Source organism: Hydra vulgaris, chromosome 02 (genome assembly GCF_038396675.1).
Source record: "Hydra vulgaris chromosome 02, alternate assembly HydraT2T_AEP".
NCBI classification, from domain to species: domain Eukaryota; kingdom Metazoa; phylum Cnidaria; class Hydrozoa; order Anthoathecata; family Hydridae; genus Hydra; species Hydra vulgaris.
The window spans coordinates 66,095,349-66,111,737 of NC_088921.1; the positions used below are offsets into that span (position 1 = coordinate 66,095,349).

At 27.7% G+C, this 16,389-nt stretch overlaps 1 protein-coding gene across 1 annotated transcript in view; it reads left to right on the plus strand.

The window, feature by feature from the left end:
• LOC100192298 (poly-gamma-glutamate synthesis protein) overlaps nt 1-14,347 on the plus strand; it is a 28,650-nt gene extending 14,303 nt beyond the window's left edge. The window contains 5 exon segments of the mRNA NM_001280860.1: nt 10,480-10,673; nt 10,956-11,111; nt 12,431-12,655; nt 13,327-13,439; nt 14,136-14,347. Of these exon segments, the coding sequence (NP_001267789.1) occupies nt 10,480-10,673; nt 10,956-11,111; nt 12,431-12,655; nt 13,327-13,439; nt 14,136-14,295 (848 nt within the window). The 3' untranslated portion in view covers nt 14,296-14,347.
• The last annotated feature ends 2,042 nt before the right edge of the window (nt 14,348-16,389 follow it).

Here is a 16,389-nt window from a genome sequence, read left to right on the forward strand (position 1 = left end):
TCGTTGAAGCAAAAAAGTTACTAGTTTCTATTAGCATTCATTAACTATTAGAAATTTTTTTTAATAAAAACAAATATAATATATATTTTAATAAACTTAAAGTAGTAAAATTAATAATATAAAGTTGTTGATAAAATAATTATTTAAATTATTATTTATAAGTTAATTTGGTGCAATGTTTTGAAAAATAAGATAAAAACTAGGCTATTTTGTTAAAAAAAAAAAAGAAGAAAGAAAAAATTTGCTTTAACATCTTTTCCCTTTTAAATTTTTCGCTTTAACGACCCGCTTTTTTTAAAATTATTGGCTTCCACACAGAGATTAAAATTAATTTAAATTCAATAACGCTTTATTTTGAATGAAAATCTCAGCGTGAAAGTGCAAATGATCATACTGCTGTTCAAAAGATTAATTTAACGTGACGTACTTTATGACCCATAATAACAAAGTTTGCTAAATTGACCCATAATTAAAAAATCGCAAAAATATTTTTTTTATGGAAAAACTAATTACGAAGGTGTAAAAAGCAATCGCTATTCGTGATTGCGATACACTAATTCAAGCCATGAGGTCATTCTAAAACGAATTTCAGATTATTTGCTGTTCTTAGCAATACAAAATTTACCTTTAATAGGCCATTAAGAAGATATTACTATTTGTAGCTTAGTAAATACTGGTAATTTTCAAGAAACTATACTTTTACTAGATAAGTTTGGTGCAGTAGTAGGTCAACATATTGCTAAGGTTAAATAGGCACATATTACTAAGCAACCCATGGTGTCATATCTCTCTTCTAAAATATAGAATAAATTTATAACTCTGCTTGGTGATTGGATGGCTAGGATGGCTACACTGGTTACGCTAGTATGGCTACACTGGTTACGCTAGGATGGCTACACTGGATGACATTAGGAAGGCAAAATGTTACGCTATTATGTTTGATAGGACACCCAATATATCTCAAATGACAAGTTGTAGAATTAGAATGTCTTAGAAGTTTTGTCTTAGATTCTCAAATGGCACTTGCAAGAAAGTGTACATAATCTTTTTGTAGCTATCAGAGTTTTTTTAAAAATAGTTGTATCAGTAGCTAGTTGTGAAGGAAACTTCTCAATGTTTAAATTGATAAAAAGATATCTGCACTCAACAACGAGACAAGAACGCTTATCTAGTTTGGCCATTTTATCTATTGAACATGAAAAGTCTTCCAAAATAAACTTTTATAAAATTATTCACAATTTTGCATTACTAAAAACAAGAAAAGTTAAAATATGTCATTTCAGAGGTGCCCTACAATTTTAATAGGTGTATATCTTAAACAGTATTTTCTCATTACGCAGATCAATAACAGTCTTGCAAGTATGATAGCATAATATATTCATATGTTCAATTGTTTGGTAGGTATCAATATCTGACAGTATCATATGATTTTCAGAACTTGTATGTAAAAATATACAAGAGAAATATAGTTACAGTATAGGGCATTATTCTATTTTCTTTTAATTACACAGGCAATATATATATATATATATATATATATATATATATATATATATATATGTATATGTATATGTATATGTGTATATATATATATAAATATACATATATATATATATAAATGTATATGTATGTATGTATGTATGTATATGTATGTATATGTATATATATGTATATATATGTATATATATGTATATATATATATATATATATATATATATATATATATATATATATATATATATATATTACTGCAAAATACAACGCTTAGTGGCACCAGATCTAAAATACAAGAATTACAAGAGCTCTATAATATCCTTATCATGATTTGCAACTTATCATTGCTCCCCATGTGACATAGAGAAGCAAAATAAAAGCTCTCAGATTTAAATAAATAAATGAGCAAAATATTTATTTTTAGCCTCTGGCACATAATACCTCACTGTTGCACTGCTTAAGTTACTTGGTGTTTAAACAAACAATAATTTAAAATATGTAAGTTCTGACTTATTATTTTTGCAGTAGTAAATTTATTTTTTGCAATGTGATAAGTTGACCGTTTTATTAAAACAGTGTTCATGGTTTTTAATAATTTAAGAATTTGAGGACCAGAAATATTTCCAGATATTGCAAAACTGTAGGCCCTACTGCACTTAACATCAGTTCCATATTATGGTATATTGTACACACACAAACAAAATGTGTACCTTTTGGGCCAGCTATGATACAACATTTAGGCCAAAAACTGAAAAATTTGGAGAATACAGTTTATAGGTCTGGCAATTTTTTTTTTAATTCTGATTCACTCCCAACAAGGCTGCAAGCAACCACCATTAAGTTGGGAGTTACTAGAAAAATAGAAAAGAGTTAAAGAGCAAGGAAACGGATGACAGAAGACTTAAAAAGTTGAGAGTTGTATGAATCAGGAAAACATGAAGATGGGAGAGAATTCCAAAGGGTTGAAGTGCGGGGAAAAAACTAGAAGAATAAAAGATTTTATAGCATGCAGGGACAGATACAATAAAATAATGAGACTTTGCTGAATGACAAGTCAAGCAACAATGAGTTTTAGTTAATGGAACTAAAGATAATAGCGCCTTTGAGCAGCGACAATGATAGTATTTGTAGCAAAGAGAAAGAGATGCAACTTTATGACGATGGGAAAGAAGCTCAAGCTTAGCAGATAAAGCAGGTCCAACTATGTTTACAATGTGTTTTTGGACCTTGTCTAGAAAAGAAAGAACATCATTAAAAGAACTAGCCCAAATATGACAACAGTATTCCATACAGGGATGATTAAGAGATTTGTTGAGGTAGAGAATCAGGAAAAAGAAAACGTCAAGCACGATAAAGAGAAGCAACCTTAGCAGATGGCAATAGATGTCTTTGCAGTTTCGATAATTTCATGCACATATATTTAATAGTACATCATGGTTCTTTATGCACAGAATTGCATGAAAACAAGTAAATTCACATATAAATTAAGATAGTAACCTCTTTCCTGATTAACCTATCTTAATTTATATGTGAATTTACTTGAAAGAAACATTTGTTTACTTAAGATTTTTTTAATTTTTTTATAGAAAAGACATTGGTTTAGCTTTATATATGTTTATTTTAACCATTTTAAATCTAAAATCTATACTGTTTGTATGTTTTTGTTATATAATACTTGTAATCAAGGCAAAAAAAAAAAAAAGGTTGTACGTTGTGTGTAAAAGGTCTAAATACACACACACACACACACACACACACACACACACACACACACACACACACACACACACACACACACACACATATATGTATATATACATACATATGTATGTATATATGTGTATATATATATTATATCATTGTGCATTTTCACACTCTTAAAGAGCTTCTTTTTTTTTTTTGTTAATTCATCTCCTCAAGGCCAAGAAGGCTACTACAGACGAGGAGGCAATTTATTTGTGGTATAACCCTCTCTCGACTCTATAACCTCAAAACACGAACCTTGACGAACAAGGCCTCTGTGCAGAGAAATGAGTTGAGCGCGGTACTAACAGGGATGTGATGGGGATCAAACTTAGAACCTCTTGTTTAATAAGCGAGCGCTCTACTACTACACCACTACCGCATATAAGTGCCTGATAAGCTTAGTCCCTATAAGATTTTATTTCTTGCATATATTATATAACTCAAACATATAAAGAGTATAAATATATAAATAATATAAATTTAGACTTAAATCTTAAATAATGCAAAATTGATGTCTTTATTTTGAAAAAATGAAAAGAAATCTTGTGTAAACAACTGTTTTTTTCAAGAATGTTTTCATAATACATTTGTGTATTTCTTTCTTTCATGTGACGTGCGCATAAGGAGCCATGGCGTGCTATTAAATATGTGTTCGCACAAAATTATTGCAACTGTGAAGAGGTCTATTGATTGTATATATGGTTTCCATAAAAGGTCTGTAGTAATAGTTTTTTTTTCGTGGTTTGATGGTTTCATTTCATGGTTTCCATAAATGGTCAGTAACGATAATGAGTCCTTTTCTTTATGTTGTCATTCATTAATATAGGAATTTCTTTTTATATGCTGCATAAAGCCTTATAAGGTTACAGGAAATTGATTATTCTTATTTTTCCAAGAACTTTTCTTTGGAATTTCAACTTTTTTGGTGCAACAAGATTGGATTCAGTGATATCCAAAGCAGTTGCAAATTTCTTTATAACTAATTCTAAAAGGCAATTTTAACAGAAGTTAACCTTGCAATGAATTGTGTAATTGGTTTCCATAAGAAAACAAAATGTCAAATGAATCTAATTATAAAAGTTGTTTAATATTTTACTCTATAATTTCAGAGGATAGCTAAAAATATTTGGGATAGATTCAAACACCTTGGTGTTGTAATAATGTCTCATTACAATTGACTACAAATGACTATTTTTAGTTTTCTTTTTTTATTTTCATTCACCTGCTTCAAAAATAATCAGTTATCAATTTTAAATCTTTTTTTTTCTTAATAGAAAAAAAGAAAAATTGTAAAATTTAGGGAATTGTCTGTCAAAATTTAAATATCTTTTTTATGCTTATTATTTACCATTTCTTTATTAAAATACCAAAACCATATTATATATCAATATCTCCTCTTTTTAAAAAATCTCCGAATTCATGAGAATTAGGCAACTCCAGATTAGTGGAAGTGCAACCAATGCTAACAAAATAGAAATTTGTCTTACTATTTGTATTACTATTATAAATATTGTTTAGTAATTTTTAAAAAGTTTAATAATTTTATATTCTAAATTTCTGATCTTATTTTTTACTAATTATAAATCTTCTCTACATTTTTGTATTTAGCTAAAAAAACTTAGCTCTTTTTGTAGTAGTAGTAGTAGTAGTAGTAGTAGTAGTAGTAGTAGTAGTAGTAGTAGTAGTAGTAGTAGTAGTAGTAGTAGTAGTAGTATATAACCTATAGGTTATGGCAGCTTTATCTACTTCATACTCAAATTTATATTTAAATCAATGTATAAAGATTACATGAAAATATAGTATGAAATATAAAGTTGTACTTTAGTATTTTCATTTAGTTTTGATTTCGGTACTTATCCAAATTATTTGAAATTTCTACATCAAGCTTAGCCTTGAAACTGTTAACAAATATAGCACTTACAATGTCTGATGGCGTTGTGTTCCAATGATTCACTACATGATTTGTAAAAAACTGATGCCTTTGCTCACAATTTTGTGCGTATTCTCTTGTCAATTTTAGGTGATATCCTCTAGCTTTTATTAGATTTGCCAGCCCAATACAAAATACATAAAGTTCACTTATGAAACAATGTCTATCTTGTTAACAATTTTATATGCTTGTATCAGATCTCCTCTAATTTGACGTGTTTCTAAAGAAGTTAAATTTAGTAGACTCAAACGATCTTGTATGATGACGGTATGAAGGTATAAAATGGGTTGCTCGTCTTTGTTTTTTCTCAATTTTGTCAATATCCACTCTTGAAGATGGATTGGTGGCTGCTACCGCAAATTCTAGATGAGGGCGTACAAACATTATGTGTAGAATTTTAAGAAGTTGTGGAGTCATGTGGCTGAATGAACAATACAACATGCATTGAACATGGTTGGCTATATTGATTGCATAGGCTGAATTATAATGCCATTTTAAATCTGGCATGATCATGATTTGATCCAATTATATTTGGCTAAAGTTGATGCAAGCTCCACACTCTTATTGTTATAAGCTGGCATTGAGTAAGCATAAAGGTCGTTTGTTATACCTATGTACATGGTTTTACATTTGTTGATATTGTGTTTCATATGCCTGATTTTACACCACTCAACTATCTTGTTGATATCACTTTGGAGTTTTTGTGAGGCTAATGGGTGGTCTAAAATGGCCAGCAGTTTTGTGTCACCCATATACATTTTACATGGGTGAATTTAAATATCAGGTATCTCATTGACAAAAATAATGAATAAAAATGTAACTAAGATGGATCCTTGAGGGACATCACTCAACACCTCCAACCACAATGACATGCAATCACCCATCACGATTTGTTGAAGCGGCTGTTGTAAAAACGATTTTATCCAATTCAGGAGATTTCTAGCGAAACCATATGCCTCAAGTTTGTGAATTAGTCACTTGTGTGGAACCATATCGAATGCTTTACCGAAATCTATAAATGCCACATCCATTGATACCTTGTCAGATAATGCTTTTGACATTATGTCAATTGACTTCAATAAATTAGTCACACAAGTTTTTTACTAATAAATACTTGTTGCTTAACTAAATGATTGACCATACTGTCACATATTCTTTTCACCATCACTTTACATACAATTGATTTTAAAGATATAGGCAGGTAATTTCTTGGGTCGAGTCTACTTTTTCTGGTGTTATATTAGCCTTTTTCAATATTTCAGGACAACGCCCTCTATCAAGTGACTTCTGAAAAACTGTGCTTAATGGTATTTAGAAGCTGTAAAAACAGTTCTTCAGTACATGTTCGCTTACACCATCCACACCAACAAAAACTGATAAATCACTAAGCTTTTTTTAACCAGATTTTGAATTATTTGCAAAAATTTGCAAATGGCTTCAGTATGTTTTATAAAACCTGGCAATCCATTGTATTCATTTTTATTGAAAATGGATTTGTGATAGTGTTGCCATTGATTCTATTTAAAGAAGATATAGTAGTTTTAACACTTTGCTTTCTATTTACATACTTAAACAAGATCTTTGCATTGTGCTTTGATTTTATAGCCAAGTCAAATTCAAATTCACAACAAGGTTGATTTATGAATTTCTTTAATTGACTGGTTGAAGATTTTTATACCCACTCGCTCTAGTTTATTTTTGATGAATTTCCTTGATGCTTCCTTGACGAATCCATTTTGATTTAGTCACTGGGACACTGGGTTTTGCATTAAGCTTTGTTGTGGTTCAAGAAAATATTATAACAGTCATTAGTATTGTATCCGTTGAATTCCATCTGCCACTCAATATTGTTGAAAGATTTAGATATTTTTACAAAATTACTTTTGTGATAAATGCGTTTTTTAGCTGGTTCATCTGCAACTGCGGTACTTTTAACTGCGTAATCTCATTGAAGGATCTGTTGAGATTTCTTCAGATGTTAGAGGTGCATGATGAATAACATTAAAAACTTGATTTCAATTTTCGGCAATAATTTGATCAAGAATGTTGTTTGCTATGATTTCATCAAGTTGAAAAGTAGGCTTAGTGACGAGTTGAGTAAGAAACAACTTGGCAAGGATGTCAATAAAATTGTTTGAATCGATGTCAGTGTTGCTGACATTTGGGATACCAATCAAATCTCAGTGAATCCTATACAAATTTTGACAAATCTCCCCCCTAAATCAGCAATCCGTTATATATACTAGACAGAAGTTCATTTGCTTTAGTAATGGATGCTTTAACTCTCTTGAGTAGATCTTGAGAGAATTAAAGCCTCCATTACTCTTGTATGGCACTCTTAAAAATGGTCAGGTTCAAGTTTTTAGCCATATTCTTCCACTAGAACACTTTTTTAGGCATTTTCATAGACCCTCCTCTCTCCTTACCTTACCTTATGTGACATTTTCTGGCATTTTTTAAGAAACTCCCTACCACATTTGTCAAAGATAAAAGTTCAGAATTTTCTGTATTTATTTTAATTGTAACAGTGCATCTTTTAAAATAAATACAGTTGATAAGTTTAAGTCCTAAATTTGTTCTCAAATTGGACTTTGACCTTCAAGTATTTGAGTTCCATGTTTTTCAATAATTATTGAAGGCCAGTTGAGGTCATAGGTATCAACATTATCCTGATTATACCACTCAGTTTTTCCTTTGTCAAAATTTAAAAAGACACATATGAGTTCGAATAGACATTAAACAACTAGTCAATGAGGTTTAACTTTTTGAATCTCATTCAATAATCCAATACTGTTTTGTGTTGTTTCATTGATTTGATAGTGGCAAGATATAGATTACAATTGGTACAAATTCTTTTTGGTAAAGAGTTTTGAATGCTTGAACATAAGTAGTAGTATGGCAATCCTTTAGGAAATTTTGTTGTAACTGTCTTGGGCAAAAATGTTTTTCTAAGTGATAAGAGGCTTACAAAGTTGTTCTTTGTATTATTGCACTTAAGACCATCTTCTCCTTGGATCAAAGATATTGGTGGAGGAAGAAAACTGGCTAATGGAGATAACAAGCATGACTGGTTCGCTAACTCCATCTTCAGTAAATAAGCTGCTTTCAAATGCAGGTTGATTCTGTTTATTTCTTTTAAGTGACTAACTGCTATTGATGAACCATGTTTGAATTTCTGATTTCTAAGTATGTTGGGCCAGTATGTGGCTACTAGTTTTTTCATGCAATCTTTTTTGATTTTTATGGCTTCAATTACTGAAAGGAATAAGTTTGTGTAAAGAAGCAATTACAAAATCATGATCAGCTCAAGTCACCTTGTGCTCTTTTTTATTCACACAAAGAAATCAAAATACTTTTCTAACATATTAATGAACAATTAGGCAAAGTTAATTAGTGGTTTGTAAGTAACAAAATTCATCTCAATGCTGATAAAACTAAATTTATCTTATTCCATAAATCTGATAATAGTCCCATTAAAATTACCAAATCTTATTATATACAAAACTATTATTAAAAAGGTGTCATCAGTAAACTTTTGAGGCGTAAAGTTGGATGAAAATTTAAATGGATTTTTCATACCAAGAGTCTAGAAAAAAAATTTCAAAAAATATTGGAATAATTTATAGACCACTTCTTACTTTTAAATCACTAAAAAGTTTATACTTTGCTTTTATTTATATTTACTTAATATACTGTAGCATCACTTGAACAAGTACCAATCATAAAAAAATTAAAAAAATTAAAAAAGCTTTACCGTAAACATAAACATGCATGTCGAATCGCATTTGGAGCTTAGAGAGAAAAACCTCTGTGTTTACTTGGAGCATCAAGTATTTGTAAAATCAATTTACATTAAGTTTTAAGTCTTTATGTATAGAACTAAGCTAGGAATGCCAAAATCATTTGAATCCTATTTTAGTGATATCTATAAAAAGTTCACTACAAGATACTCAGAGAAGAACTTTGTTTTTCCAAGATATAGCTTGATATTGAACTCATACTCAAGTAAGTATTGTGGGTAATATCTACGGAAATATTTTCAGACATAATGAAACCACTATAGATCTATTTAAAAAAGAATTGATGGATGGAAAAAGAAATTTGTTTTCATAACAACCATTTGATAAAAATAAGTAAATAGTAAAAATGTTGTTAATAGCATTAATAATACTAAAGTTCATTAACATCGTAACTAAACAACTTAATGAATAATATAAATATAAAATAAAATAACGTAACTAAAGCTATAAATTGAAACAAAATATTAAGAGTAATAATAATAATAACATTGAAAATAAAAGTATTGCAAAGCATAAAAAAAAATAATTTAATGATTTAAGAATAATATCGGTTATGTATTATATTTAAAAATCTAATTTTAAGTAACTATCAAAATTTAAGTTATTTGTCTATTTATATAAATATCATTAAAAAAATAATATTTGACTTTTGATAGTTAAATAAACTTTTTCCTAGTTCTTCTAGTTATTCTATGTTTGTAGGAATTTTTTTTTATGTGCGCAATTACCACAAGTAATTTTATACAGCATATATTTAAATAAATTTCTTCCAAAATGTGATACTTGATGACACTTTCCAATACCACCTCCCCCTAACACTGTTTCATATTATTTGAACAGCCTCATATGTTATTTATTATTATTATTCAATTGTTCATTAAAAACTGCCACTACAAAATCCATAATGGCAAACAAAAATATGGCATTTTAGACTGAATTTCAAATCTTTTGAACTGTTTGAAGTTTGGAATTTTTTATGACAACAATGATTCTTTAAATTTTATGCCGTAGTGGTAGAGTGCTTACCTCAAAAGCAAAAAGTTCCAAGTTCGAACCCCACTTCATTCCTTGTAGTACCGCGTTCAACTTGTTTCTCTACCCAGCAGAAAAGTTCTGAGTTTGAACCCCACCACATCCTATTTAGTACCATGTTCAACTTGTTTCTCTACCCAACGGCTTCGTTTGTAAAGGTTTGTGTTTTGTAGTTGTAGAGTTGAAAGAGGGTCTCCTCGACTGTAGTGGTCTTCTCAGCTTTGCGGAGGTTATTTAAGATTTAAAAAAAGTTGATAATGTTAAATAGCTAAACATTAAATAGTTTAAAAAAATGAAAATAATAAGTTTTAAAAAAATTAAAAAATAATTTTATTTATTTCATTATTTTAACAAAATTTTAAAAATTTTGTTAAAAATAATGATTTATTTATTTAAAAAATTTAGATAACTAAAGTAAACTTTTTTTCTTATAAGAATTCATTTAAGTAAACATATATCTCTACTTTTTTCTTATAGGAATTCATAACAAAGCTTGGCCTGAAAGTGTTGCGGCATTAACATCTGCTGGTATAAAATCAGTTACATTAGCTAATAATCATATTAGTGACTATGGTGGTGACTCTGTTGACCTGACAACAAAAATTCTTTTCTATAACAAGATTGATTATGTTGGAATAACTTACGGTGAAAGCCCACCTTACTCTCCTCAGGTATGGCCCAGGTATATGTTTTAAAGCATTTTTTCAGTGAACATATAATTACTCTTAAACTTATTTATATCTTGCTTAGTTGTTACCTCTTAGTTGTTATCTCTTAGTTGTTACCTCTTAGTTGTTACCTCTTTAAAAAGTAGTTATCTTCTTAGTTGTTTTCGCTTAGTTATTATCTCTTAGTTGTTACCTCTTAGTTGTTATCTCTATAAGTTATTTGTAATATATTTATTAGATGAGCAAAATATAAATCATGTTTGTCATTTAATTTTATATGTGAAGAAACCGCTGATAAAAGAAATAAATGGAATAAAAGTTGGCTTTCTAGGATATTGTGGTGATGAAACAGGTGAATGTGAAATGTTTCGTGCTGGTGTTAAAACAAGCACAGCACTACTTCGGAAGCAAACAGTTGAATATGATTTACAACAACTAAAAGTACATAAATTCAATATTTTTTTAACTTTTTATTTTTTTTATTTTGGTATATTCACAATTTGATAAATAATAAATATTTTATGTTATAAAATATTTATGATATAAAATATTTTTTCATTGTAAATATTTTATCTGATTTTACTTAATACTTCTGAAATATGATGCTGTAAAAATCAAATTGCAACCAATAGCAACCTGGCCTATACTTAAAAAGTGTGAGTCATTTAGGCTTTATCAAGTCATCCTATCCATTTGAGATTCTGTTTTAAATAAAAATGAGTTTAATTTTCAAAAAAAACGAGTTTAATAAAAAACTTAATCTTTTACTTGAAAATGGCAGTAATTAAGCAGAGCAGTACATAAAAATAAGGTTTGAATCATTTGAGCAATTTCCAATTCAATTCTTATAAGTTATCTTACATAAAACTTGAGTGTGAAAAAAAATTTGTTTATACTTGTGTACTTATAGTATTTTTTTTTATTGTATTTTATCATTGACCTGAGTCTTTATATTTAGCAATATTTACTACATGGAAAGTGAAAACTTCATAAATCTTACCAACCAATAATAGCATAAATCTTCATAAATCTAATAATAGCATAATCTTCATAAATCTTACAAACCAATAAAAGCATAGTATTAATCTCCCTTAACAACAACTCTAAAAAAATTGTTAAAATTGTAAGAAAAACATGTAGTTGCTAAATCAAAATTTAAAAGTAATTAATAAACACTAGTTAATAAACCAGAATAAGTTTCTTCATAATAAATGCTTGTGATCAATTCTCGGCTAATTCTTGGTTTTAATGCATACATCTAAAAATGGCAGAATGCCATTCTTGTAATGCTTACATCATCATTTTAATCAAGAAAAATGACAATATTTGTTTTTAAGTGGAAAGATGCAAAAATATCATCTAAGTACTTTTTATAAAATAAAGGTTGCCATTGATGAATTGCCATTAAATTTATTATCAATGAATTGCTATTGAATTTATTAATATAGTTGTTTCTTTTATAATAATTTTACCAAAATGTGAATTATATGTACCAAATTAAAATAATTACCAGATTATACTTAGAGATTTCAACATTATCAATAAATATTTTTGTAGCAGTTATTTTCATAGTTTCTTTTAGTTAAATATTTGTAAATTATTAGCCATGTGGCAATTCTGATTTTAGTGAGTTAAACCATGTGCCAATTCTGTTTTAAGTGAGAGTGGTCTTTATTTTTCAAATGAAATGTTTGAAATTTTTATTTAATTTATATTTCAACTGTCCATTTTTAATCTCTTTTTTTTTTTTTTTTTTCAAGAGTAAAGTTGATATTATTGTAACATTTTTACACTGGGGAACAGAATACTTTGCTATTCCAAAAGAAACACAAAGAAATTTGGCAATTTATCTTAGTCAATTGGGTGTAAATTTAATCATTGGCAGTCATCCACATGTAATGCAAGGACACGAGTGGCTGAACAATACACTTGTTCATTATAGTTTGGGAAACCTTGTTCTGCATCCACATTTCACGTTTATGGGTGTAAGAAATTAATTTTCTATATTTTTTATTGTTTTTTTTTGGTGGTGTTCTAATAAAATGAATTTATTTTTCAATGTGTTACAGTAATCTGTTTTAAATAAAAAAGAAAAGGTTGATAAAATTTTTTTTTAATTTCTTGAAAGGTTTAAAAATAAGTGGCATAAAACCTCAAAAGTTTGAATAAATTTTCCAAATTTTTTTGCAATCAAAATTTAAAAATCTTTATAATTTTACTTGAAAGAAATTAAAATGATTAAACTGTGTAAACTAAAATGATAAAATACAAAACTAAAAAAAATTAAATAAGTTTTATTTTGATTTTCTATGTATTTTTTATTATTTATTTTTTCTATTGAATTTTATTAGGCTATATAAACTATATAAAAACTTTATAAAAACATTTTTTATATTTTTAAAATTATAGTAATTTAAAAAAAAAAAATTATTTTTTATTTTTAAAAAATGTTCGAAATTTTTTTGTCAATAAAATATACCAAAAATATAAAACCCATAAAAAAGATATATATTCATAGAAAATGATCTAAAGTTTATGATTTAGTTAATTAAACCAAATTTATTCAAAACAAGCAGTTTTTTTATTTTCTCTACTTAAATTTAACATGTTGTAATGCTTATTTTGTTTTTAATATTAATTTTTACATGTAATTCAGACACTTGCTGGTCAAAATAATAGTAAAGAAATTCATGCCAAAGCAACAGAGTTATCAAGACAGTCTAGAGGTCCGGCTAGCTACACAGAGCTTTTTAAAGTACAACTTACTAAGTAAGTATTAAAATACGTAAATCATATTTGTTAAACTCTCATTCCTCTAGTTTTTTTATTCGAACATCAGTTCTTTGAAATTCGCTTCCTTCATTTTGCTTTCCTTATTTATAAATTTGCAATCTTTTAAGTCGTTTATCAATCTTGCTCTACAAACTTCATCTTTTCTCTTCCAGTAACTTCCAGCTCTATTAGTGGTTGCTTGCAGTTTTGTTGGAAGCGAAGATGAAAAAAAACAAAAAAATTTCGCTTCATTTGAAGACCCAACATGATACACTTTTGAGGAATTTGTTTTTTGATAATTTTAAGAACTTGTGAGATGTTCAAAGGTCTTGAGGGACCCCTAAAAATATTTTTAATTTAAAAATTTTCTAAAACCAGTGTTTTTTTATCGTATAAATAATTTTATCATATGTATATATATATATATATATATATATATATATATATATATATATATATATATATATATATATATATATATATATATATATATATATATATGTATATATATATATATATATATATATATATATATATACATATATATATATATATATATATATATATATATATATATATATATATATGTATATATATATATTTATGTATGTCTGTGTGTGTATATTATCCTATCTGTTTATGTATGCTATAAATACGTATAGAGATAAATAGTGATGTTTTGTTTCAATATAGGACTGGAATAAAGTCAGCATATTTCTTGCCAGTTAGAATATTTGGAGACAAAAATGGTTGCATTCAACCAAAACCTAAAGTTGAGGATAACTGGATGGAAGTATGTGGACCCCAAGATGATAACTGCTATGTACCTAGACCGGGAAGTCCACAATATTAATCATTTTTGTTAAACATTGTATTTAGTAAACTTTAAATACAAAACAATATTTATAAAACACATACTTTGATTTACTTATTTATGTTTTAGTTTAAATAAACCGGTTATCAAAAGTTAAATTAAAGTTATGCAACTTAAAGCACTTTTAGAATAATTGTTGCTTATTTTAAATCTTGTATTCGAAAAAAATCATATTTTCTCAATCGTGTCTAATGTCATATATATTTCCAATATCAGTATTTTTACCTAAATTTTTGTAGGTGCAGTTGCTTGACATAAGTAATTTTTACTTGTATGAAGTTTTTTTTAACTTGCGATTAATAAAATAATTATTTTAATCAGTAAAAATGTCCTTGCTTACAAAAGTCTAAAAGCTTACAAAGTTGAATGACCTGTAAAATACAAAACATGTTCACACTTAAAGTTTGAATGTTTCCAAAGCACAAATTATTAAATTATATAGTTGATTTTTGTTTCTTTATTGTGTGAGCTTGAAATCCTTGCATCGATTTCACATTTTAATTATTTTTTTAAATATTTTTTTTTGTATTAAAAAAAAATTGTTACAGCAATAAATATTACTACTACTTCTTGCAGATTCTGAAAAATACAAATCAGATTCACTATGTATTTTAAGCTTCAGTACAGCTTTTATACTTTTCATTTAAGCTTTAGTTTTTACTAATCTTGGAATAACCTACTAATTTGATTTGCTTTAGTATAAGGGGGTTTTATTAACCCTGGAATAACATTAATTTGATTTGCTTTATTACAGGGTAGCACCTGCTAGTTTAATTAAATAAAGGACACAAAAAAATAGTTTAAGTCGGGGAATTTTTTTTATGAAAAACTATTTTTGACAAACTAAGTTTTATTTTTATTTTAAGAATTAATTTTATCATTCGATAAAAAAACCTCATAGGTAAGTTGTATCTTTAATTAAAGAAATATCTAAAAATGGGATCATTTTTGAGATGCTTTTTCAAGTCAAAGGAAATTCTTAAAGGATTATTTATATTGTTATATCATAGTCACGCTAGAGGCGATGACTAAACTAGCATACTAGGAGGAAGTAGTCTTTGCCAGCGTATTAGTATTTTGTCACGTTGGTAAATTATGTTTACGTTTTAATGACTGTAACTGTTAAGTAACTATAAATGATTTTGTAACTATAATTAAATGTCAGTGATCCAGAATATGCTATATGCAACGTTTGCAGCAAATAACTATTATGCAAAAAATCGTCAACTACTTCCTACACCGGCAAGGTGTCCACGAATTCCAAATAAAAGAAGCCGAAGTCGTTAGTACCTGTTCTACACCATCCCCATCGACATCTCGTCAACAAGTAAAACGACAACTAAAAAGTACTAATAGTCAGACAAATTACAATAAGTACAGCATTCATGGGCAACTTTGGAATAAATAATATCTAAAATGGCAGCTATAACTAGATTCTCTTTTAATCAGGTAGCTAAAAGTGAATTTATACGACATAGTATGACTGCAAGACGATTCAATCCCCGCGATGTACAAAAATTAATGATAGACTTGTATTATGTTAAAAAAGGAGGAGCAAGTAAATAATATTAGGAATTTAAGAAAAGGAATAGAAAAAGTTCAATGTGTCTACTGATGAATGGACCAGTTTTAAAATTTAGAGATTAATGAATGTTCATTTATATGTAAATTCTAAAGACTCGTACAATCTGGGTTTAATATATAATAAAGGTAGTTGTACAGCAGAAAAGATGCTAGAAATATTAAAAGAAAAATTAAAGATCTTTGATCTTTGCTTAGACAAAGATATTGTAGCTGTTATAAGTGATGGAGCATTTGTTATGCGAAAATTCGAGAAATTTTCCGCTTATCCGCAATTATGTTACAACCATGCATCACATCTAGCAGTTATGAAAAAATTTTATACTGAAAAAAGAAATGCAACGATAAAAACGATGATTATACTAATGATTTGGATCAAGTTGTTTAAGACGAAGTTGACTTTTCACAAAATAAATTTGATTTGAAAAATAATGTACAGAAACATAAAGAAATGCAATTGCAAACGTTAATTAAAGATAAAATTGAAGGTAT